We start from the raw sequence: 23,790 nt of genomic DNA, 5'->3' as shown, positions 1-23,790 counted from the left end.
AGAGTCGCAGCTGCGGGTGTGGATGAGCAAATACGGGTGGACAGAGCCGGAGCCGGGGCGGATCCTGATCTCCAACCAGGAGGAGAACATTAAACCCAAGAACATCGTGGAGAAGATCGACTTCGACAGTGGGTTGGGGGTCCTGGGGAGGGGTTTGGGGCATCCTGGTGGGAGTTTAGGGATGTTTGGGAGGAGTTGGGGGGGTCCTGAGGGGGTTTTGGGGGGTGTTAGGAGGATACGGGGAGATCCCGTGGAGATTTTGGGGGTCCTGGGGAGGTGCAGGGGGGTTTTGGAGGAGGTTTGGGGGATCTTGAGAGGGTTGGGGGCAACACAGGAGGGTCCTGGGGGGTCCTGAGGAGTTCTGGGTGGGTTTCGGGGGTCCGGTGAGGGATACAGGAGAGGCCCGGGGGTGTCTGAGGGAGCTCAGGGGTGTCCTGGGATCCCCCCCCAGCTCACCTGTTCTTCTCACAGGTGTGTCCAGCATCATGGCATCCTCTCTCTGAGCCGCCCGGACCCGAGCCCTCAGCACCGGCCCCCAAATTCCACCTCCCCAACCCCGACCCTGCCCAGTTCAACCAGTAAAGAGGCTCCAAGGCGGCGCTGGCCTCGTTCTTGGGGGTCGTCAAAATGGCGGGGGGGGGTCTGAGGGGAGATGGGCGGGGCTTGGAGGTGGGCGGGGGTTGGTCGCGTGCCTGAGGGGAGGTGGGCGGGGCTTGAACTCGCGCCTGAGGGGAACGGGGCGGAGCTTTGACGCGAAATGGGCGTGGTGTCTGATCTGGGAGTGCTGTGGGCGGGGCCGTGGGTGTAGCCCCGGCTGCGCCTGAGGGTGGGGGCGTGGCTCCGCCTCAGTCGTGCGCGCGCGGCGCGGGGGGGCGTGGCTTCACCGCGGCGCCTGCGCAGGTCGGGCGCGCGGGTGGGGGGGGGACGAGTCGGGTCCGTGTCGCTGGCGCGTCCTCCGCCTGTCGCGACATCAGGGCGGCGATAATGGTGGATTACCACAGCGCGGGGCAGGCCCACCCGTACGGCGGGAACGGGCCCGGCCCCAACGGCGACTACATGGCCCAGGAGGACGATTGGGATCGGGATCTGCTGCTGGACCCCGCCTGGGAGAAACAGCAACGCAAGGTGGGGGGGGCCGGGGGGTCACTGAGGGGGGGTCGGAGTCTGAGGGGTCTGCTGAGGGGTTTGAGGGGTCTCTGAGGGCTCGGAGCGCGGGGCAGGGCGAGCTGGGGGATCCCTGAGGGGATCCGTGAGGGACCCCGGGGTGTCTGAGGGGATCCGTGAGGGATCCGGGGGTCCCTGAGGGGATCCGTGAGGGATCCGAGCCCGGGACGGGGAGATCTGGGGAGCCTGGAGGGGTCTGAAGGGTCCCTAAAGGGGCTCAGGGGCCGCCCTGAGGGCTCCCAGGCCGGGCCAGGGACACCTGAGCGGTGTCAGCACCTTTCCGGGGCGTCCCCGAGGAGTCTGGGGGCGCCTCAGGGTGTCCATGAAAGCTCCGAGCCGGGATCTGCGGGAGAGCAGGAGTTTGGGGGCAAAGCAGGATTCTAGAGGAAACCAGGATTTTTAGAGGAAATCAGGATTTTAGGGGAGATCAGGGTTTTCGGGTGGCTCCCTGAGCCTGCTCAGAGCTGTCGGCACCCCCTCAGTGTGTGTGTGGGGGACACTTTGGGGACCCCCGGGGCTGTGTTCTGGGGAGGAGGGGGCGTCCCCCGAGGGACCCCGGGGGTGAACTTTGGGGTCTCCCTTTGCTGGGAGCAGCGGGATGGGAGCCGATCCCGAGGGATCCACAGGATCATCCCCCCCCCCCCCCCCCGCCCCATTCCGGGCGGAGAAGCTTCCGGAGAGCTCCGGGCCGGGATAAAGGGCACTGGGCAAAGGGGGATCCGCCGGGATCCGCCGCCCTGCCGCGGGATCGGGGACCCGGGGGGATCCCTGGATCGTCCCCCCCGGATCCCGGGACTCGGGGCCGTGGGAAGCGCCGGGAGCCGGGAGGGGGCCGGCCCGGAATTCCCAGCGGGCGCCCGAGGGTTCCGGGTTACCCGCGGCGCACGGGCGGGAGCCGGGCTTTGGGGCCAGTTCCCGGGCTTTGGGGCCAGTTCCCGGGCTTTGGGGCCACTTCCCGGGCTTTGGGGCCGGTTCCCGGGCTTTGGGGCCGGTTCCCGGGCTTTGGGGCCAGTTCCCGGGCTTTGGGGCCGGTTCCCGGGCTTTGGGGCCGGTTCCCGGGCTTTGGGGCCAATTCCCGGGCTTTGGGGCCAGTTCCCGGGCTTTGGGGCCAGTTCCCGGGCTTTGGGGCCGGTTCCCGGGCTTTGGGGCCAGTTCCCGGGCTTTGGTGGTCGTGACTTCCCTCAGTGCTGGGGTGACTTCCCTCAGTTCGGGGTGACTTCCCTCAGTCTGGGGTGACTTCCCTCAGTTCGGGGTGACTTCCCTCAGTTTTGAGGTGACTTCCCTCAGTGCTGGGGTGACTTCCCTCACTTTTGGGGTGGCTTCCCTCAGTTTTGGGGTGACTTCCCTCACTTTTGGGGTGACTTCCCTCATTGTTGGGGTGACTTCCCTCAGTTCGGGGTGACTTCCCTCAGTTCGGGGTGACTTCCCTCATTGTTGGGGTGACTTCCCTCAGTTTTGGGGTGACTTCCCTCAGTTCGGGGTGACTTCCCTCAGTTTGGGGGTGACTTCCCTCAGTTTTGGGGTGTTTCGGAGGAGATGCGGCGCCGGGCTCCGTTGCCGTGGTTACGGGGCATTTTCGGGTTTTTCTGGGAAAACCTCGGGCTAAGTTGGATTATTTTCGGCACAGGAAGCGCAGCGTGAGCTTCCCCCTCCTCTTCCTCCTCCTCTTCCCCCTCCTCTTCCTCCCGCTGCCGTCCCGTTTCCCCGGGGCACAGTGGGGATGTTTCCCCGGGATTTGTCGGGATTTGGAACGTTCTGCATCCCGGCGCTGCGCTGACACCCCCGGGAGCGGCCGAGGGTGGAGGAGCCCTGTTAATCAGCGCGTTAATTAGCTGTTAATGAGCGGGGGATGGGCGGTTAGGGATTCCCTCTCCTCTTCCCCGGGAATTCGGGGATCTGCTGCCCCGCGGAATCCCAGCTCCTGCTTTTCCCCTCAGTTCCCCAGCTCCCGAAGGGCTGAGGCCGGGGCTGCTGTCCGTGGGGCACCGGCCGCAGGGATTCGCCTCTGGAATTCTCTGGAATTCCAACAATGCGGCCGGAGCAGCGGGAGAGCGGCGGGGGAACGTCCTGCCCGCTCCTTCCCTTCCTTCCCTCCCCGAAGCCCCGTCGAACCCCAGGAGCTCGGAGCTTTGCCCTCGCCAGGTGTTTTTCCGCCCAGTTGTTTTGGGCTTCTTGTTGTTTTTTTTTTTGTTCCCTCTCCCAGTTCCTCCTTCCCCAGGAAGAGAACTCCCGAAAATCCAACGAGCGGCAGGATCCATCCCAGCTCCCGCCTGGGAAGCACGGATCCCCGAGGATCCCCGAGCCCTCAGTTCCTCCCTTGGCCTCTTTCCCTGGTTTTCCCCGTTTTTTGGGGGAGTTTTCCGGCTGGTGGCGGCTCCTTTCCGCGCCCCTGGCACGGGAATCTCGGCACTCCCCGCCTTCGGGAGCGATTTTCGGGGCACGAACCGAAGGGGCGGGTTGTTTTCACCTGGAAAATCTCCCCGAATCCCCGTTTTTTGGGGAATATTCGGGGGGGAGCCGCCCCCGGTGCTGCCACAGCCCCGGCGAGGCGAGTCCGCCCTCGGAGCCGCTCATCCCCCCTGGAATGTGGGCACGCCCTGAGCCACCTGCGGTTCCCCAAAACCTGCCCCAAATCCCACCTGGGCACACCCTGAGCCACCTGCGGCTCCCCAAAACCTGCCCCAAATCCCACCTGGGCTCTCCCTGAGCCACCTGCGGCTCCCCAAATCCCACCTGGGCTCTCCCTGAGCCACCTGCGGCTCCCCAAATCCCGGGGCCACCCCAAAATCCGCATCTTCCCCTCGCCCCCGGTCGTCTTCCCGGATTTTTTTATGCTCCCCCCTCATTTTTGGGGATTTTTCCCCGCCAGGTTTTTCTCCTTTTTCCCCAAATTTTCCTGGATTTCCGTCGCTTCCCGCCGTTCTTTTGTTCATTCCCGCTTTTTCTAATCGCTTTCCCCCGTTTCCTGATTTTTTTGGTGCCTTCCTGAATTCTTTGCCTTTGCTCCAGGTTTTTTTTCGGTCGTTTCCCCAGATTTTCTGGCCTTTTTCCCCATTTTTTTTGGGGGGGGGGCACTTTTTCCTGGTTTTTGGTCATTTTTCACCGTTCCTGGATCGTTCTCCTCCGCTTTCAGGTCACTTTTCCTGGGATTACCATCCCTCCCCCCAGTTTTCCCGCAGTTTTCTTGAGTTTTTGGGAATCGTTCCCACGCCCAGATAACTTCCCACGCTTTTTTCCTTGTTTTCCCGAGTTCCGGGTGACTTCTCCTCCTTTTTCCACCCCTTTGCCCTGGTTTTTTTCCCCGTGTTCCCGGATTTTTGGCCACTTTTTGTGGATTTTGGGTCACTTCCCCTGATTTTTCCTCCTTTTCCCCTCCCTTCCCTCTCCCCGCCCGACAAGCGGCGCCTCGTTAATTATGTTAATTATGCAAATGGCGTTAATTAACCCCCGCTAACGAGCCCGGGGGAGGAACGCCTGGATGGGTTTTTTATTCCCTCTGGAATTTTCTTTCAGCTCCGGCCACGTTTTAACGGGAATTTGGGAGATGTGGGAGCGGATTCCTTCCTGCCCTAAGCAGGGCTGGGGGAACGACCTCAGATCCCGGGATTTGGGGGATTTTGGGGGGGATTTTGGGGGATTTTTAGGGGGTTTCAACCCCTGGAAAAGACCCCAACCCCCCCCCCGGGGGGGGCTCATTCCCACCTGGAATTCCCGAGATTGGGATTCCCGCTGCTCCCACAGGGGAAAACTCCCAGGAAAGGCCCAAAAACGAGGAATTCTGGGAGGATCCCAGAAGAAAATCCTGATTTGGGGTTTTTTTTGGGGGTGGGATCAGTCGCTGGCCCTGAGAAGATTCCCGAGGAAACACCCCAGGGCCGGATTCCCAGCGCCCCTAATTCGGGATTTTTCCCTTAAAAACTTGGGAATATCCCTTGGGGTCATCCACGAACGCATCCCGGCTCCTTCCCGAAGGATTTCGCCTCCCAAAATCGGGATTTTAGGGGACAAAAAAAAAGATGGAGCGAGGGAGGAAAAGGCGTTTTCCAGCCCTGAAACTCCCGGGTTTTCCGCGGAGGCGGATCTCCCTCCCCGCTGCCGTTCTCCAGCGGTTTGCACGGGCGGGCCGAGGAAATCCGGGAGGAAATTCGGGACGAACCTGGGCGCGAGCCCCTTTCCCAGCCCCGAAATCCCGGGATCTTGGGGTGGCTTCCCTGGTTTTGTCCCCCAGATCCGGGGGGCGCCGGCTGCCCCGGCGCGGCCCCGCTGACACAATGCCTGGAAAACGCTTCTCCAGCGGTTCCGTGGGAAGGAAATTCCAGAGGCCCGGCCGGAATCTCCTTTTTTAGGCATTTTTCTGTGGCTTGTTTTTGGGGATGGTTATTTCTGGTCGGAACGACGCCCTGGGGGGATGGGGGGGATTGATCCTGCCGGGATTTATCCCGGATTCCTCAACCCCCCCCCGGCCTGGGATCCGTCCCTGCCCCTCAAACCTCCAAATTCCTCGTTTTTAGGGGGATTTGGGATCAATTCCTGCCCCTCAAACCTCCAAATTCCTCGTTTCCAGGGGATTTGGGGCTTTGGGATCAATTCCTGCCCCTCAAACCTCCCAAATTCCTCATTTTCGGGGGATTTGGGGCTTTGGGATCAATTCCTGCCCCTCAGACCTCCCAAATTCCTCATTTTCGGGGGGATTTGGGGCTTTGGGATCAATTCCTGCCCCTCAAACCCCCAAATTCCTCATTTTCGGGGGATTTGGGGCTTTGGGATCCATCCCTGCCCCTCAAACCTCCAAATTCCTCGTTTCCAGGGGATTTGGGGCTTTGGGATCAATTCCTGCCCCTCAAACCTCCCAAATTCCTCATTTTCGGGGGCTTTGGGATCCATCCCTGCCCCTCAGACCTCCCAAATTCCTCGTTTCCAGGGGCTTTGGGGCTTTGGGGACACCCCCGGTCCCGCAGGAGGGGGCCGAGGCTTCCCCCGGCACAGAGATTCCCGGGATTCGGCGCCGGTTTCCCGGCTTTATTTCAGGAAAAGGAACATTTGGGGCGGGATTTGATCCTCCCCCGGTTCCCCCCGTGATCCGGGGACGGGGCAGAGATTCCTGGCCGAGGTTTTCCCGGGATCTCGGGGCCGGGGTGACTCAGTGGGCGCCGCGGGGCCGCGCCCGGCCGCGCCTGGCACAGGCATGTGCCCGCCTGGCACCGGCCAAAGTCCCGGCACCGCCCTGGGAACGGCGGCCGGGGGGGGGAACGGGATCTGGGGGGGAAAACGGGATCTGGACGGGGATCCGCCCGCCTGGGGCGGGCCCTGATCCACCACTGGACCCCAAACCGGGATCTGAACGGGGGAAAACGGGATCTGGACGGGGATCCGCCCACCTGGGGCGGGCCCTGATCCACCACAGGACCCCAAACCGGGATCTGGACGGGGAAAACGGGATCTGGACGGGGAAAACGGGATCTGGACGGGGAAAACGGGATCTGGACAGGGATCCGCCCACCTGGGGCGGGCCCTGATCCACCACTGGACCCCAAACCGGGATCTGGACGGGGAAAACGGGATCTGGACGGGGAAAACGGGATCTGGACAGGGATCCGCCCACCTGGGGCGGGCCCTGATCCACCACTGGACCCCAAATCGGGATCTGGACGGGGAAAACGGGATCTGGACAGGGATCCGCCCACCTGGGGCGGGCCCTGATCCACCACTGGACCCCAAACCGGGATCTGAACGGGGGAAAACGGGATCTGGACAGGGATCCGCCCACCTGGGGCGGGCCCTGATCCACCACTGGACCCCAAACCGGGATCTGAACGGGGGAAAACGGGATCTGGACGGGGATCCGCCCACCTGGGGCGGGCCCTGATCCACCACTGGACCCCAAACCGGGATCTGGACGGGGGAAAACGGGATCTGGACGGGGGAAAACGGGATCTGGACAGGGATCCGCCTGCCTGGGGCGGGCCCTGATCCCTGAGTGGGCTCATCCTGTGGGATTGGAGCAGGATCCTGACCCCCACATCTGGCCCTGGGAGCAGATTTGGGGACGGAGAGATCCCAGCTCCGCGAATCACTGGAGCTGGGGGTTGTGGGGTCGGGCGTTCCCGGTGGGATCAGTGGGGTCATTCCCCATGGGATCAGTAACTGGGATCATTCCCCGTGGGATCAATAACTGGGATCATTCCCCGTGGGATCAGTGGGATTGTTCCCAGTGGGATCAGTGGGGTCATTCCCCGTGGGATCAGTAACTGGGATCATTCCCCGTGGGGTCATTCCCAGTGGGATCAATACCTGGGGTCATTCCCAGTGGGATCAATACCTGGGGTCATTCCCAGTGGGATCAATACCTGGGGTCATTCCCAGTGGGGTCAATACCTGGGGTCATTCCCAGTGGGGTCAGTGGGATTGTTCCCAATGGGATCAGTGGGGTCATTCCCCGTGGGATCAGTAACTGGGATCATTCCCCGTGGGGTCAGTGGGATCGTTCCCAATGGGATCAATACCTGGGATCATTCCCCATGGGATCAGTAACTGGGATCATTCCCCGTGGGACCGTTCCCCGTGGGATCAGCGGTCCCATTCCCGCCGGGCTGGGCCCCGGGCTCCGGAATCCCCGGTGCTCCCGGCCCGTTCCCGGTGCTCCCGTCTGACGTGTGGCGGCCCCGCAGACGTTCACGGCCTGGTGCAATTCGCACCTGCGCAAGGCGGGCACGCAGATCGAGAACATCGACGAGGATTTCCGCGACGGGCTCAAGCTGATGCTGCTGCTCGAGGTCATCTCAGGTCAGCCCGCGGGACGGGAGATGACACCAAAAACACCCAGACTGCGCCCAAAAACACCCAGACTGCGCCCAAAACACCCAGACTGCGCCCAAAAACACCCAGACTGCGCCCAAAACACCCAGACTGCGCCCAAAAACACCCAGACTGCGCCCAAAACACCCAGACTGCGCCCAAAAACACCCAGACTGCGCCCAAAACACCCAGACTGCGCCCAAAAACACCCAGACTGCGCCCAAAACACCCAGACTGTGCCCAAAAACACCAAAACTGGGCCCAAAACACCCAGACTGCGCCCAAAACACCCAGACTGCGCCCAAAACACCCAGACTGCGCCCAAAAACACCAAAACTGGGCCCAAAACCACCAAAACTGGGCCCAAAACACCAAAACTGTGCCCAAAAATACCCAGACTGGGCCCAAAACACCCAGACTGGGCCCCCAAACCCTTAAACTGTGCCCCAAACTCCCCCCAAACTCTTCAGACTCTGCTAAAACTTACCCTAATGACTTCGAAACTTGACCCTAAAACCTTTAACCCTGACCCAGACCCTTTGACCCTGACCCTGACCCTTTAACCCTGACCCAAACCCTTTGACCCTGGCCCAGACCCTTTAACCCTGACCCTTTGACCCTGGCCCAGACCCTTTAACCCTGACCCAAACCCTTTGACCCTGACCCTTTAACCCTGACCGAGATCCTTTAACCCTGACCCTTTGACCCTGACCAGATCCTTTGACCCTGACCCTTTAACCCCGATCCTGACCCTTTGACCTTGACCCAAACCCTTTGACCCTGACCCTTTAACCCTTTCGCCGCCGTGCCGTCGCAGGCGAGCGGCTCCCGAAGCCCGAGCGGGGCAAGATGCGGGTGCACAAGATCAACAACGTCAACAAGGCCCTGGACTTCATCGCCAGCAAAGGCGTCAAACTCGTCTCCATCGGCGCGGAGGGTGAGGCCCCGCCCCGCGGATCCCCGGGATCCGCTGGGACCTGCCGGGATTCGCCCCTTTGGAGGCCAAAATTTGACTCTTGGGGTGCCTGAGGATTCCGGGAATTCCGGGAATTCCGAGCTGGGAGCCAGCGGGTGCAGCTCCTGGAGGTCGTTCCGTGGGTTTTTTGGAGGAATGGTCAGAGGCTGGGAGTTTTCTGCACCGCCCCCCCCCGGGGGGTTGTGTTGGGAATGGGGTGGGAGAAAAAAGGTGGAAGAGGGGAAGGAAAAAAAGGTAGGAAAGGGGAAAAAAAGGTGGAGCAGAGATGGAAAAAAATGGAAGAGGAGATAAAAAATAGGGAGAAGGGGAAGAGAAAGGGGTGCAAGGAGGAAAAGAAAGCTGGAAGAGGGAGGAAATCCTGGAGAGGGAGGGGAAGTGAAGCTGGAGCAGGGAAAAAGCACCTGGAGAAGGGAAAAAATCGCGTGGAGACGGGGAGGAAACATCTGGAGAAGGGAAAACCACTTGGAGAAGGGAAAGCCGCTTGGAGAAAGGGGGAAAATGGGAAAACCTCGGGGTTTATCCTCCCTGAGCCCGGCCTCGTGCCCTGCCCGGGGCCGGCAGCGGATTCCCGGGATCCCTGCGGGGTCGGGGCCGCTCCTGCGGGATCCCCGGGATCTGCCCCGGGGCCGGGCGCTGGCAGCGGCTCCCGGCCGGGCCGGTTTGTTGGGATCAGCTGGGAAAGCTCTGCCAGTCCTGCCCTGCCCCGCCCCCGGAATTCCCAGAAAACCCGGGAATGTGGGCTGGGGTTCCTCCCCCCCCCCCCGCCCGCGGGATTCCCTCCCTGTGCGGTTTTCCAGCAATTCCGAACAATTCCTCAGGCCCTGCTGGGGTAAATCCTGGGATCTGCGGTTCCGGGATCCCTGGGGCGTGCCCGCCCGCGGTTCTGGAATTCCAGGGTTTTGTGGCTCCTGGAATTCTGGGATTTCGCCTTTGCGCCTCCAGAGATCCGGGATCCCGTTGTTCCCTGACCTGGGATCCGTCCGTGGCAGGATCCCGTCACCCCCCGGGGAATTCCCGCCTGGATGGAATGCAATTCCCTGGGATTGTCTTTCCCCCCGCAGAGATCGTGGACGGCAACGCCAAGATGACCCTGGGGATGATCTGGACCATCATCCTGCGCTTCGCCATCCAGGACATCTCCGTGGAGGGTAACGGGATCCGCCCCGGGATCCGCCCCGGGATCCGCCCTGGGAGTGTGGGATTCACCCTGGGATCCACCCTGGGAGTGTGGGCTCTGCCCCTGGGAGTGTGGGATCCGCCCCTGGGAGTGTGGGATCCGCCCTGGGAGTGTGGGATCCACCCCTGGGAGTGTGGGATCCGCCCTGGGATCCGCCCTGGGAGTGTGGGATCCGCCCTGGGAGTGTGGGATCTGCTCCTGGGAGTGTGGGATCCGCCCTGGGAGTGTGGGATCCGCCCCCAGGATCTGCCCTGGGAGTGTGGGATCTGCTCCTAGGAGTGTGGGCTCTGCCCCTGGGAGTGTGGGATCCGCCCTGGGAGTGTGGGATCTGCTCCTGGGAGTGTGGGATCCGCCCCCAGGATCTGCCCTGGGAGTGTGGGATCTGCTCCTGGGAGTGTGGGATCCGCCCCTGGGAGTGTGGGATCCGCCCTGGGAGTGTGGGATCCGCCCCGGGATCCGCCCTGGGAGCGTGGGCTCCGCCCCCAGATCCCTGACCCCCGTCCCGCAGAGACCTCGGCCAAGGAGGGGCTCCTGCTCTGGTGCCAGCGGAAGACGGCTCCCTACAAGAACGTCAACGTCCAGAACTTCCACATCAGGTCCTGCCTCCTCCTCCTCCTCCTCCTCCTCCCCAGGGCGGGCTGGGCTCAGGCAGGGTCACAGTTCCCAAAATTCCCTGCGGATCCCAGGGATCCGATCCCCCTTCCCCCAGCGGATCCCCCGGGCCCTGATCCCCGTTTCCCCACAGCTGGAAGGACGGGCTGGCCTTCAACGCCCTGATCCACCGGCACCGCCCCGAGCTGATCGAGTACGACAAACTGCGCAAGGTGAGCCCCGCCCCGGCCAGGGGATCCCCGGGAGCCCCGGGGAATTCCCGGCAATTCCCGACCCGCATCGCCCCTGCTCCCGCAGGACGACCCCGTCACCAACCTGAACAACGCCTTCGAGGTGGCCGAGAAGTACCTGGACATTCCCAAGATGCTGGACGCCGAGGGTAAGGCCGCGATTCCCGGGGATCCCCAGGATCTCCCGCAGGCCCCGGGGGGGATTTCCTCCGAGGAGACGCCGGATCCCGCGGGGAGCGGCCGATTTCCAGCGAGTTTTTCCTCCTCAGCACCAACTCCCACCTGCCCAGGTGGATTCCTCCGGGATTTGGGACGCTCGGAGCGGAATTCCGGGCGGGAAGCGACGCCCTAACCCTGATTTTTCCCATTTAGCACCAACTTGAGCCCTTTTGGGTGGATTTCCCAGGATTTGGGACCCTCGGAGCAGAATTCCGGGCGGGAAGCGCCCGCCCTAACCCTGGTTTTTCCCGTTTAGCACAATTTGGGTGGATTTCCCCAGGATTTGGGATGCCCGGAGCACAATTCCAGCCGGGAAGGGCAGCCCAGTTTGCTCCCAGTTTACTCCTAGTTTGTTCCCAGTCTGTTCCCAGTGTGTTCCCAGTCTGTTCCCAGTCCGTTCCCAGTTCGTTCCCAGTGTTTTCCCAGTCTGCTCCCAGTCCATTCCCAGTCTGTTCCCAGTCCGTTCCCAGTCCATTCCCAGTCCATTCCCAATCCATTCCCAGTGTGTTCCCAGTCCGTTCCCAGTCTGTTTTCAGTCCATTCCCAGTGTGTTCCTAGTCCATTCCCAGTGTGTTCCCAGTCCCCTCCCAGTCCGTTCCCAGTGTTTTTTCAGTCCGTTCCCAGTCCGTTCCCAGTGTTTTCCCAGTCCATTCCCAGTCCGTTCCCAGTCCGTTCCCAGTCCGTTCCCAATCCATTCCCAGTGTGTTCCCAGTCCGCTCCCAGTCCCCTCCCAGTCCATTCCCAGTCCCCTCCCAGTCCGTTCCCAGTCCTTTCCCAATCCATTCCCAGTCCGTTCCCAGTCCCCTCCCAGTCCATTCCCAGTCCGTTCCCAGCCCGCCCCCAGCCCGCCCCCAGCGTGGCCCCGGTTCACGCCGCCTCCCCGCAGACATCGTGAACACGGCGCGGCCCGACGAGAAAGCCATCATGACCTACGTGTCCAGCTTCTACCACGCCTTCTCCGGGGCCCAGAAGGTACCGGGAGCTTCCTCCCGGAGCCGCCCCTCTGGAATTCTCCTCCCGGAGCCCTCGGGAATTTTCTCTCCCTGCTCTCACGCTCGCTTCTCTTCCAGCCGCCGCCGCTGTCGCTGGGGGGGGGGCCGGGGCCGGCCCGTGAGGGGTTAAATCTGCCTGGAATCCACCAGTTCCTGGGAAATCCGTGGGAAAATCCGTGGGAATCCATTGGAAAATCCATGGGAAATTCGTGGGAAATCCATGGGAAAATCCATGGGACATCCATGGGAAATTGATGGGAATCCATTGGAAAATCCATTGGAAATCCATGGGAAATCCATGGGACATCCATGGGAAATTAATGGGAATCCATTGGAAAATCCATGGGAAATCCATGGGAAATCCATGGGACATCCATGGGAAATTAATGGGAATCCATTGGAAAATCCATGGGAAATCCATGGGAAATCCATGGGACATCCATGGGAAATTAATGGGAATCCATTGGAAAATCCATGGGAAATCCATGGGAGATCCATGGGAATCCATTGGAAAATCCATGGGAATCCATTGGAAAAATCCCTGGGAATCCATTGGGGGCTAACAGGAAGCCATGGAAATCCATGAGAGTGCTGGGAAATCCACGGGAGATCCGTGGGAAGTTTGTCGGCATTACAGGAAGCTGCCGGCTCAGCCCCGGGAGGCCTCGGCCGTCCGCGGTGACCCGCGTGCTCCTGACCGCGGGGCTCAGGAGCGGGGTCCAGGCAGAACAATCCCGGCCCGGGCCGGCCCGGGGCTCCCTGGGGGGCAGAACCGGGGGGGCGGGGGGCGCCGGCGGTGGGGGGCGGGGGCTGCAGCCGCGCTGTCCTGTGCTCTCCTCCCGGGCAGATATCGTGGGCACGCTGCGGCCCGACGAGAAAGCCATCATGACCTACGTGTCCTGCTTCTACCACGCCTTCTCCGGGGCCCAGAAGGTGAGCCCGGCCCCGGAGGGTCCCGCTGCCCGCCTGGGATCTCTGGGATCTGCCTGGGATCTGCCTGGGATCTGCCTGGGATCTGCCTGGCTGCCGCTCCGCTTGGCTTCGGGCACAGGGTGGCAGGGGCTGGCTGCGCTGAGGTCGCGCTCCCCGGTTCCTCAGGCTCCTCCCTGGATTCCCTTCCTTGCTCCCTTTTACTCCTTTCCTTTTCTCCTTTCTTCCCTTTTTCCTCTTTATCCCTTTCTTTTTCCCCCTTTATCCCTTTCTTTTTCTCCTTTATTCCCTTTCTCTTTCCCTTCTTTTCTTCCCTTCCTTTTCTCCTTTTTTCCCTTTTTCTTCTTTATCCCTTTCTTTTTCCCCCTTTATTCTTTTTTTTTTCTCCTTTATTCTCTTTCTTTTTCCCCCTTTATTCTCTTGTTTTTCTCTTTTATTCCCTTCCTATTCCTCTTTATTCCCTTTCTCTTTCCCTTCTTTTATTCCCTTCCTTTTCCCCTTTATTCTCTTTTTTGTTTCCTTAATTCCTTTCCTTTTCCTCTTTATTTCTTTCTTTTTCCCTTTTCTTTGTCCCTTTTATTTTCTTTATTCCCTTCATTCATTCCCTTTCTCATCCCCTTCCTTCATCCCTTTTCCCTTTATCCCTTTCCTTTTCCCATTTCTTTAGTCCCTTCCTTTTCCCCTTTCCCTTCCCCTTTTTCCTCTTTATTTTTTTCCTTTATCCTTGTCATTTATCTCTTTCCGTTTCCCCTTTCCCTTCTCCTTTCCCCCTTTATTTCCTCCCTTCACTCCTTTCCTTTCCCCCCCTTTTTCCTTTCTTCGATTTATGGATTTCCTCCGTTCATTTCCTTCATTTATTTCCTTTATTTCCTTCCCCCCCCCCGGCCACTGGATTTTCCTCCTCCCGGCCCTTCCCAGTTCCTCTTCCTCTTCCCGCTGGCGTCCGTCCTCCCGCTCTTCCTCCTGGATTCCTCCTCTGCTTCCCGCCCAGGTACCTCCTTCCTCCTCCTCCTCTTTCCTCCTCCTCCTCCTCCTCCTCCTGCTGCCGGGGCAGGACAGTCCCTGCGGGTCGGGGTCGGGATCAGCGAGGGCTGCGGTTCCTTCCTCCTCCCCCTTTCCTCTTCCTCTCCCCTTCAGCTTCTCTGAGTTTTTGGTCCCTTTCCTCCTGATTTTCCCATTCCTTCCCCCTCCTTTTCCTCCTATTTTGTGCTTTTTCCTCCTCCTTTTTCTCCCACTTCCCCCTTTCTTTTTTCCTTTTCCTTTCCCTTTTTCCCTTTCCTTCCCTCTCACGCTTCTCTTTTTTATTCTGCCTTCCCCTCCTTGTGTGGTTTTTCTTCCTCCTTTTCTATCTAATCCTTCCCTGTCCCCGCTGTTCCCCGGGGCTGGGGGGTCTCCCTGAGCCCCATTTCCCAATCCCAATCCCGATCCCGATCCCATTCCCACCCCACAGGCGGAGACGGCGGCAAACCGGATCTGCAAAGTCCTGGCCGTGAACCAGGAGAACGAGCAGCTCATGGAGGACTACGAGCGCCTGGCCTCGGATGTAAGGGGGAAAAATTCCTAAAAATCCCCCAAAACCGCCCCAAATCCCCCCCAGGGCACTGTGAGCGCCTGGCCTGGGATGTGAGGGGGAAAAATTCCCAAAAATCCCCCAAAACCACCCCAAATCCCCCGCAGGGCACTGTGAGCGCCTGGCCTGGGATGTGAGCAGGAAAAATTCCCAAAAATCCCCCCAAACCACCCCAAATCCCCTCCAGTCTCCTCATGGAGGACTACGAGCAGCTCGTAGCTCTGGTTGTGGCGCCTGGAGCGATGTGAAGAGGGGGAGCCCAAAATCCCACCCCCCAAATCCCTGTTCCCCCCACTGCTGGTGTGGATCCAGACCCCAAACCTGATCCCAAACCCCAAATCCCTTTCCCCCCAACTGCTGGCGGGGATCCAGCCCCCAAACCTGATCCTAAATCTTTCCCCCCAACTGCTGGCAGGGATCCAGCCCCCCAAACCTGATCCCAAGCCCCAAATCCCTGTTCCCTCAGCTGCTGGCGTGGATCCAGCCCCCCAAAGCTGATCCCAAATCTCTCCCCCCAGCTGCTGGCGTGGATCCAGCGCACCATCCCGTGGCTGGAGTCCCGCGACCCCCAGAAGACCATCCCGGCCATGCAGCAGAAGCTGGAGGATTTCCGCGAGTACCGGCGCGTGCACAAGCCGCCCAAGGTGCAGGAGAAGTGTCAGCTGGAGATCAACTTCAACACCCTGCAGACCAAACTGCGCCTCAGCGGCCGCCCCGCCTTCATGCCCTCCGAGGGCAGGATGGTCTCGGTGGGTCTGGGGGCTCGGGGGGTTTGGGGAGGGGGTTTGGGGTCCTGGGGAGGGGTTTGGGGTCCTGGGGAGGGGTTTGGGGTCCTGGGGAGAGATTTGGGGTTCTGGGGAGGGGATTTGGGGTCCTGGGGAGGGGTTTGGGGTCCTGGGGAGGGGATTTGGGGTCCTGGGGAGGGGATTTGGGGTCCTGAGGAGGGGGTTTGGGGTCCTGGGGAGGGGTTTGGGGTCCTGAGGAGGGGGTTTGGGGTCCTGGGGAGGGATTTAGGGTCCTGGGGAGGGGGTTTGGGGTCCTGGGGAGGGGGTTTGGGGTCCTGGGGAGGGATTTAGGGTCCTGGGGAGGGGGTTTGGGGCCTTCTATTCACAGTGGTGTGTCCTAAACCCGCCCGCTTTGGTGCCATCAGAGCGCAGGGTGGGCTCGAGGGGTTCGGGAGGGTCCCAGGGGTGTTTTGGGGTGACCTTTGGGGGTTTTGGGGTGACCTTTGGGGGTTTCGGGGTCCCCAGGACATCGGGGCGGGCTGGCAGAGGCTGGAGCAGGCCGAGAAGGGACACGAGGAGTGGCTGCTGACGGAGCTGCGGCGCCTGGAGCGCCTGGATCACCTGGCCGAGAAATTCCGGCAGAAGGCCTCGATCCACGAGGGCTGGACGGAAGGTGCGGGGCTCGGGGGGCGGGGCACGGGGCTGGGGGGCTCAGGGGGCGGGATTGGGGGTGACGGGGATTCAGGGCTGTCCCCACACCTGTGCCCAGGTAAGGAGGTGGCCCTGCGGGACCGGGACTCGGGCACGGCCTCCCTGGCCCAGGTGCGGGCGCTGCTCCGCAAGCACGAGGCCTTCGAGTCGGACCTGGCGGCGCACCAGGACCGCGTGGAGCAGATCGCCGCCATCGCCCAGGAGCTCAAGTACGGGAACCCAGAATAACCCCCGGAACGTCCCCGGGATATTCCCGAAAAACTCCCAAAATCACCTGAAATATCCCACTCTTTTTTTCCCCTTCACCCCTTTCTCACTTTTTCCCCTCGTTTTCCCCCTTTTCCCCGTTCTCCTCCTTTTTCCTCCATCTTTTCCTCTTTTCCCGCTGTTTTTCTCTCATTTTTTCCCCGTTTCTCCCCCATTTTTTCCCCGTTTTTCCCGCTTTCCCAGCGAGCTGGATTACTACGACTCTCCCAGCGTCAACGCGCGGTGCCAGAAGATCTGTGACCAGTGGGACCTGCTGGGCTCCCTGACCCACAGCCGCCGTGAGGCCCTCGAGGTCAGGGGGCCCCACGGCGGGCGGGGGGGGAAACAGCGACCCCAATCCCAACGGTGATCCCAACGGTGATCCCAATCCCAATGGTGACCCCAGTCCCAGTGGTGATCCCAATCCCAATGGTGACCTCAATCCCAACGGTGACCCCAATCCCAATGGTGATCCCAATCCCAATGGTGATCCCAATCCCAATGGTGATCCCAATGGTGATCCCAGTCCCAACGGTGACCCCAATCCCAATGGTGACCCCAATCCCAACGGTGATCCCAATGGTGACCCCAATCCCAATGGTGACCCCAATCCCAATGGTGATCCCAATCCCAATGGTGACCCCAATCCCAATGGTGATCCCAATCCCAATGGTGACCCCAGTCCCAATGGTGACCCCAGTCCCAACGGTGATCCCAACGGTGACCCCAATGGTGACCCCAATCCCAACGGTGACCCCAATCCCAGCGGTGATCCCAATGGTGACCCCAATCCCAATGGTGATCCCAATGGTGACCCCAATCCCAGCGGTGATCCCAACGGTGACCCCATTCCTAACGGTGATCCCAATGGTGATCCCAATCCCAATGGTGATCCCAGTCCCAACGGTGACCCCAATCCCGGCGTTTTTCACCCCAGAAAATGGAGAAGCAGCTGGAGACCATCGACGAGCTGCACCTGGAGTACGCCAAGCGCGCCGCGCCCTTCAACAACTGGATGGAGAGCGCCATGGAGGACCTGCAGGACATGTTCATCGTGCACACCATCGAGGAGATCCAGGTGGTTCTTCCCTGGAAACCACCTGGAGACACCCAAAACGGCCCCAAAACGCCCCTTTGGAGCGTCCTCGGGGCGTGTTTCCCGCTCTTTTCCCCTCACGTTTCCCCCCCTTTCCCTCTCATTTCCCCCCACATTTCCCCCCCCATTTCCCCCCTCATTTCCCCCCACATTTTCCCCCTCATTTTCCCCCACATTTCCCCCACATTTCCCCCCCATTTCCCCCACATTTCCCCCCACATTTCCCCCCCATTTCCCCCCTTTCCCCCGACGTTCCCCCCTTTCCCCTGACACCCCCATCTCTCCCCGTGCCCAGGGCCTGATCGCCGCCCACGACCAGTTCAAGTCGACGCTGCCGGACGCGGACAAGGAGCGCGAGGCCATCCTGGGGATCCAGCGCGAGGCCCAGCGCCTCGCCGACCTGCACGGGCTGCAGCTGCCCGCCAGCAACCCCTACACCTCCGTCACCCCGCAGATCATCAACTCCAAGTGGGAGCGGGTGCGGGAGCCTCTCCCTCCCTCTCCTGCTCTTGTTTCCCCCACTCCTCTCGCTCTTTCCTCCCCTTTTCCTCCTTTAGTTCTCCACCCGCGGCGTTTCCCTCCAGCCCCCTTCCTGGTTTCCCGTCCGGATTTTCCCAGCTCCGTCCCGAGCTCCCAGACATCTCCCCCCTTTCCTCATCCCGGCCCCGTCCATCCCGCTTCCCTGCCAGCTTTTCCCCGGATTTCCCCCCGCCGTTCCTGGGCTCGGAGGAACGTTTTCCCGCGCCGTTTCCTCGCCCTGTCCCAGTTTCCCCCGCCGTTTCCCGGCAGGGTTTCCCGTCACCTTTTCCCCGTTTCTTGCCCCTTCCCCAGGTGCAGCAGCTGGTGCCCAAGCGGGACCAGGCGCTGCAGGAGGAGCAGAACCGGCAGAACTCCAACGAGCACCTGCGGAGGCAGTTTGGGAGCCAGGCCAACCGGGTGGGGCCCTGGATCCAGACCAAGATGGAGGTCAGCAGCCCCCGGGGCCGGGGGTGCCGGGGCCGCCGGGGCTGCGGGGATCCCACCCGGAACGGGCCGTAGCCGGGCTCTTCTGGGCACAAACCAGCTCCCAGCTGCGGTCCCTGGGCCTCTCTGGGGGTGTCCAGCGTCTCCGTGTTTCCCTCCCTTTTCCCCTCACGTTTCCCTCTCCTTTCCCCTCACGCCCTTTGTGGGGTCCAGAAGGGCTTGGGGAAGGGTTGGAGCGGTTGGTCGGTGATCTCCTGGCGTTCTCCCGGAAAGCTGGCGTGGAGATCCTGCCTGAGGGGTTGGGGGTCGTCCTGGCGGGGTGGTGGAGAAGTGAAATCGTCCCTGGGCTTGCTCCACGCCCAGGTCTAAAAGCTGGGATAAGGGATGGACCAGCATTCTCCCGGCGAATGGGCCGGAATTCCTGGCTCTGGGATCTGGGATCAGCCCCGGGGGGATCCAGCGGGGGGCCGGGCGCGTTGGGCTCGGCCCTGGGGATCCCAGGCCGCCATTGCCTGCGCCCCTCCCAGGAGATCGGCCGGATCTCCATCGAGATGAACGGGACCCTGGAGGATCAGCTCAACCACCTGAAGGAGTACGAGGAGAACATCGTGGAGTACAAACCCAACCTGGAGCTGCTGGAGCAGCAGCACCAGCTGGTGCAGGAGGCCCTCATCTTCGACAACCAGCACTCCAACTACACCATGGAGGTGGGATCCCGGCGCCGGGGGGGTCGGGATCGGCCCCGGGGGCTGGGGGCGCGCAGGGGGGATCCCACGGGGAGCTGGGGGGTCCCAGGGCGGCCAGCAGGCCCTGGTCCCCCACGGGCAGCATGGCAGCTGGCATCCCGGGATCCCATCCCAGGGGATCGGGGTGCTCCGGAGGGTGCTGGATCCACCTCGGGGATCAGGAGGGTCCTGTGGGTGCTGGATCCACCCCGGGGATCAGGAGGGTCCCGTGGGTGCTGGATCCACCCCGGGGATCAGGAGGATCCCGTGGGTGCTGGATTCACCCCGGGGATCAGGAGGGTCCCGTGGGTGCTGGATCCACCCCGGGGATCAGGAGGCTCCCGTGGGTGCTGGATCCCTCCCGGGGGATCAGGAGGCTCCCGTGGGTGCTGGATCCCTCCCGGGGGATCAGGAGGCTCCCGTGGGTGCTGGATCCCTCCCAGGGGATCAGGAGGCTCCCGTGGGTGCTGGATCCCTCCCGGGGGATCCGCTCCCCTCACGGCCCCGCGTCCACGGCAGCACCTGCGCGTGGGCTGGGAGCAGCTGCTGACCACCATCGCCCGCACCATCAACGAGGTGGAGAACCAGATCCTGACCCGCGACGCCAAAGGGATCAGCCAGGAGCAGATGCAGGAGTTCAGGGCCTCCTTCAACCACTTCGACAAGGTCGGGGATCCCGGGGATCCCGGGGGGATCTGGGGGTGAGCCCCCGGCGCGGAGCGGCCCCCGCGGGTTATTCCCCCCCGGAACGTGGGAATCGTCTCCTGTTTGTCCTCATTTCCTCGGATTTCCTCTCGTCTCCCCAGGACCACGGCGGCGCCCTGGGCCCGGAGGAGTTCAAGGCCTGTTTGATCAGCCTGGGCTACGACGTCGAGAACGACCGGCAGGTACTGCCCGCTTCCTCCTCCTCCTCCTCCTCCTCCCCTTCCTGCCTGCCTGCCTTCCTTCTTTCCTTCCCTCCTTCCTTCCTTTTGTGGGCTGGTTTTTCCTCTAACGGATTCTCTGCTTTTCTCTTCCTCCTCCTCCTCCTCCTCCTCCTCCTCCTCCTCCTCCTCCTCCTCCTCCTCCTCCTCTCCTCTCCTCGCCCTCCCGAAGCCAAAGCGCCGCACGGACTCCAAGGATTTCCGCGCCCTGCTGGGCCCCGCGGCATCCGGCCTGGTAACGATCCCCTTCTCCTGCTCCTGCACCTTTTTCTTTTCCACCTTTTTATCTCCTATCACCTGGGGGGTGGGGGGAATCCCCACGGGAAAAGCTGCGGAATTCCCGGGGAAAAACCTCTGGGATCCCTTGAGGAGCTCCGGGGCGACCCCGGGATTCCCGGGGAAACCTCAGAATTCCCAACCGCGCCTGTACCCGCCCAGGGCGACGCGGAATTCCAGCGGATCATGGCCGTGGTGGATCCCAACGGCAGCGGCAGCGTCACCTTCCAGGCCTTCATCGACTTCATGTCCCGGGAGACGACGGACACGGACACGGCCGAGCAGGTCATCAACAGCTTCCGCGTGCTGGCCGGCGACAAGGTGAGCACACCTGGGCTGGGGGGCCACGGCGGGCTTTGGGAATTCTGGGGAGGCATTTGGGGAATCACACCGAGCTGGGATTTGGGCTTTTTACTGGAGCTCCAGCACCCCACGGGGGGATCCATGACCCCTGGGCTCACTCAGCTCCCCGGTTCCCCCCTTTGTTCCCCTATTTTTCTTTGTTTTCCCCCCCGTTTCCCCCATTTTTCCCATTTCCCCGTTTTCCCTGCTGTTTTCCCCTCATTTTGCTTCCCTGTTTTTCCCCCGTTTTCCCCCATTTTCTCCCTCCATTTTCCCTGTTTTCCCTCTGGTTTTCCCCCTATTTTTTCCCCATTCCCCCTCCATTTCCCCTCCATCTTCCCTGTTTTCCCCCTGGTTTTCCCCATTTTCTCCCCCATTTCTCCCCCCATTTCTCGCCCCATTTCCCCCCCATTTCCCCCCCATTTTCCCCCCATTTTCCCTCTGGTTTTCCCCCTTTTCTCCCCCATTCCCCCCCTTTTTTCCCCATTTCCCCCCCCATTTCCCCCCCATTTTCCCCCCATTTTCCCTCTGGCTTTCCCCCTTTTCTCCCCCATTCCCCCCTCATTTCCCCCCCTTTTTTCCCCATTTCCCCCCCCATTTCGCCCCCTGTTTTCCCCCATTTCCCCCCCATTTTCCCCCCGTTTTCCCTCTGGTTTTCCCCATTTTTTCCCCATTTTCTCCCCCATTTTCCCCCTTTTTTCCCCATTTCCCCCCCATTTCCCCCCCGTTTTCCCTCTGGTTTTCCCCATTTTCCCCCCATTTCTCCCCTCTTTTCTCGCCCCATTTCCCCCCCATTTTCCCCCCATTTTCCCTCTGGTTTTCCCCCTTTTCTCCCCCATTCCCCCCCCCATTTCCCCCCCTTTTTTCCCCATTTCCCTCCCCATTTCCCCCCCATTTTCCCCCCATTTTCCCTCTGGTTTTCCCCTTTTCTCCCCCATTCCCCCCCTTTTTTCCCCATTTCCCCCCCATTTCCCCCCCCATTTCCCCCCCATTTTCCCCCCATTTTCCCTCTGGCTTTCCCCCTTTTCTCCCCCATTCCCCCCTCATTTCCCCCCCTTTTTTCCCCATTTCCCCCCCCATTTCCCCCCCTGTTTTCCCCCATTTTCCCCCCATTTTCCCTCTGGTTTTCCCCATTTTTTCCCCATTTTCTCCCCCATTTTCCCCATTTACCCCCCCATTTCCCCCCCATTTTCCCCCCATTTTCCCTCTGGTTTTCCCCATTTCCCCCCCTGTTTTCCCCACGTTCCCCCCCTCAGAACTACATCACGGCGGCGGAGCTGCGGCGGGAGCTGCCGGCGGCGCAGGCCGAGTACTGCATCGCCCGCATGGCGCCGTACCCGGGCCCCGACGGCGTGCCGGGAGCGCTGGACTACAAATCCTTCAGCACCGCGCTCTACGGCGAGAGCGACCTCTGAGGCGCCCGGCGCCGGCCGCCCGCCGCGACTATGCAAACCCCTCGGTTCGTCCGCCTTCCTCGGGAGAGCCGGGCCCGCGGCGTGGCGGGGGACGCGCCTCCCGCGGGGCCCGGCACGGGTATTTCTGCTCACGACACACACTCACAGGGACAGAGGGAAACACAGAGGGAGAAATTCCCGGTGATTTTCCACGGGATCGGCCGCGCCGCGCCGAGGGTTCCCTCTCCGCGCCCTCCCCGCGCGCGTTCGCGCTCGCGCGCGAAAGGCGCGCGGTGATTCCTGGATTCGCCGCGGAGGGGAACGGTTCCCGGGGGTTTGGTGGCGGTGGCGGTGGGGTGGGGTGGGAGGGGGTTTTTTAGGGGTTTTCACTCACATTCCCAGCTCGGAACAGCGTTTTGTGGACCAAAAATAAGATTGATAGTGATAATAATGAAAAATGGGGGGAATAAGTAGGGGGTGGGTGAGGGGGGAAGGTGAGGGGTGCGGGGAAATAGGGGGAGGTTAGGAGGGGAAATGGGGAGGAAAGGGAGGCGAATGTGGGGGAAAAATGGAAAAAATGGGGGGAAAAATGGGGAGAAAAATGAGGGAAATAGGGAGAAAAAATGAAAAAAAATGGGGAGAAGGATGAAAAAAATGGGGAGAAAAATTAAAGGGAAATGGGGAGAAAAATGAAAAAAAATGGGGAGAAAAATGAAAAAAAATGGGGAGAAGAATGAAAAAAATGGGGAGAAGAATGAAAAAATATGGAGAAAAAATGGAAAAAAATGGGGAGAAGAATGAAGAAAATGGGGAGAAAAATGAAAAAAATGGGGAGAAGAATGAAAAAAATGGGGGGAAAAAATGGGGAGAAAAATGAGGGAAATGGGGAGAAAAAATGAAAAAAAATGGGGAGAAGGATGAAAAAAATGGGGAGAAAAATTAAAGAGAAATGGGGAGAAAAAAAATTTTAAAAATGGGGGGGAAAATGAAAAAAATGGGGAGAAAAATGAGGCAAATGTGGAGAGATGATGGAAAATTAGGAAAAAAACCCCATGTGGAGCGTGTGGGAAAATTAGGAGAGGAATGAGGAAAATTATGGTGAAATCTGGAGAAAAATACGGGAAAATAATGATGAATGAAGAAGAGTAAGGAGAAAAATACGGAGAACTGTGGGAAAATGTGAGAAAATGAGAGAAAGGAGGAGGAAAATTAACGAGAAATCCACCTAATAAAGCGCCTGATCCTGGAAAATTTTGACGGGAAGCAGAAAATTCCGGTTTCCTTTATAACTTTACGGATTTATTATATAAATATATATTCACGTAGCAGCTTCTTTGTCCTGTAATTAAACTATTGCTGGAAAAAAAAAAAAAAAATCCCTGGAGTCCTGGAGTTTTTCCTCACCTTTTCCCAAGGTATAGCCTTTGGGGAGAGAATGAGCATTTTGAGGTAAAAATGAGGTTATTAGGAAGGGACGTTTTGGGGGCAAAATTGAGGGAATTTTTTGCTTTTTTTGGACATGTCAGGACAATTGTGGAGGTCAAACCTGAGCTGATCTATCACCTATGGGAAGGAATATTTTTGGGGTAAAACGTGAGGGACGTGAGTGCAAATTCCCGGAGCTGTGCTGAGGTTTTTTCCCCTCGTGTTCCCCATCCTTTTTTTTTTTTTCCCTCCCCTTTCCCACTCTTTTTCCCTTCACTTCTTTTCTTTTTTTCCCCTCA

General features: G+C 60.4%; 1 protein-coding gene and 1 long non-coding RNA gene across 5 annotated transcripts; both read left to right on the top strand.

Annotated features, from left to right (window-relative positions):
- Positions 1 to 6: 6 nt before the first annotated feature.
- Positions 7 to 598, top strand: LOC136305544 (uncharacterized). The gene is made up of 2 exons (XR_010725369.1): positions 7 to 128; positions 472 to 598. It is a non-coding gene; the product is annotated as an uncharacterized lncRNA (long non-coding RNA).
- A 298-nt stretch (positions 599 to 896) lies between these two features.
- Positions 897 to 23,219, top strand: LOC136305546 (alpha-actinin-4). Of its 4 annotated transcripts, none has more exons than XM_066208809.1 (22): positions 897 to 1,125; positions 7,833 to 7,947; positions 8,777 to 8,896; positions 9,997 to 10,083; positions 10,621 to 10,708; positions 10,858 to 10,936; positions 11,022 to 11,103; positions 13,013 to 13,098; positions 14,546 to 14,638; positions 15,184 to 15,414; positions 15,916 to 16,063; positions 16,160 to 16,310; positions 16,552 to 16,660; positions 17,285 to 17,425; positions 17,739 to 17,921; positions 18,275 to 18,409; positions 18,934 to 19,113; positions 19,651 to 19,797; positions 19,938 to 20,018; positions 20,227 to 20,289; positions 20,493 to 20,651; positions 21,929 to 23,219. In XM_066208809.1, exons 1-22 carry the CDS (start codon positions 985 to 987, stop codon positions 22,085 to 22,087), a joined length of 2,778 nt encoding a protein of 925 aa, XP_066064906.1. In that variant the 5' UTR covers positions 897 to 984; the 3' UTR covers positions 22,088 to 23,219. The 4 variants fall into 4 exon arrangements, with proteins under 4 accessions (XP_066064906.1, XP_066064907.1, XP_066064909.1 ...); XM_066208810.1 differs by lacking the exon at positions 13,013 to 13,098 and adding an exon at positions 12,060 to 12,145; XM_066208812.1 differs by lacking the exon at positions 20,227 to 20,289.
- Positions 23,220 to 23,790: the final 571 nt, after the last annotated feature.

This window comes from Chamaea fasciata, unplaced genomic scaffold (genome assembly GCF_029207755.1).
Source record: "Chamaea fasciata isolate MVZ Bird 193981 ecotype frontalis unplaced genomic scaffold, bChaFas1.0.hap1 SCAF_476, whole genome shotgun sequence".
Lineage (NCBI taxonomy): Eukaryota > Metazoa > Chordata > Aves > Passeriformes > Sylviidae > Chamaea > Chamaea fasciata.
The sequence above is the reverse complement of the archived record's forward strand: the minus strand, read 5'-3'. Positions and strand labels throughout refer to the sequence as shown.

Excerpts from the sequence above, each read along its gene's own strand:
- LOC136305546 (XM_066208809.1), top strand. The coding sequence starts at position 985 with ATGGTGGATTACCACAGCGCGGGGCAGGCCCACCCGTACGGCGGGAAC. Across the intron at positions 1,126-7,832 it reads GGGAGAAACAGCAACGCAAG|ACGTTCACGGCCTGGTGCAA; the intron begins GTGGGGGGGGCC and ends GCGGCCCCGCAG. Across the intron at positions 20,290-20,492 it reads GCCCCGCGGCATCCGGCCTG|GGCGACGCGGAATTCCAGCG; the intron begins GTAACGATCCCC and ends GTACCCGCCCAG.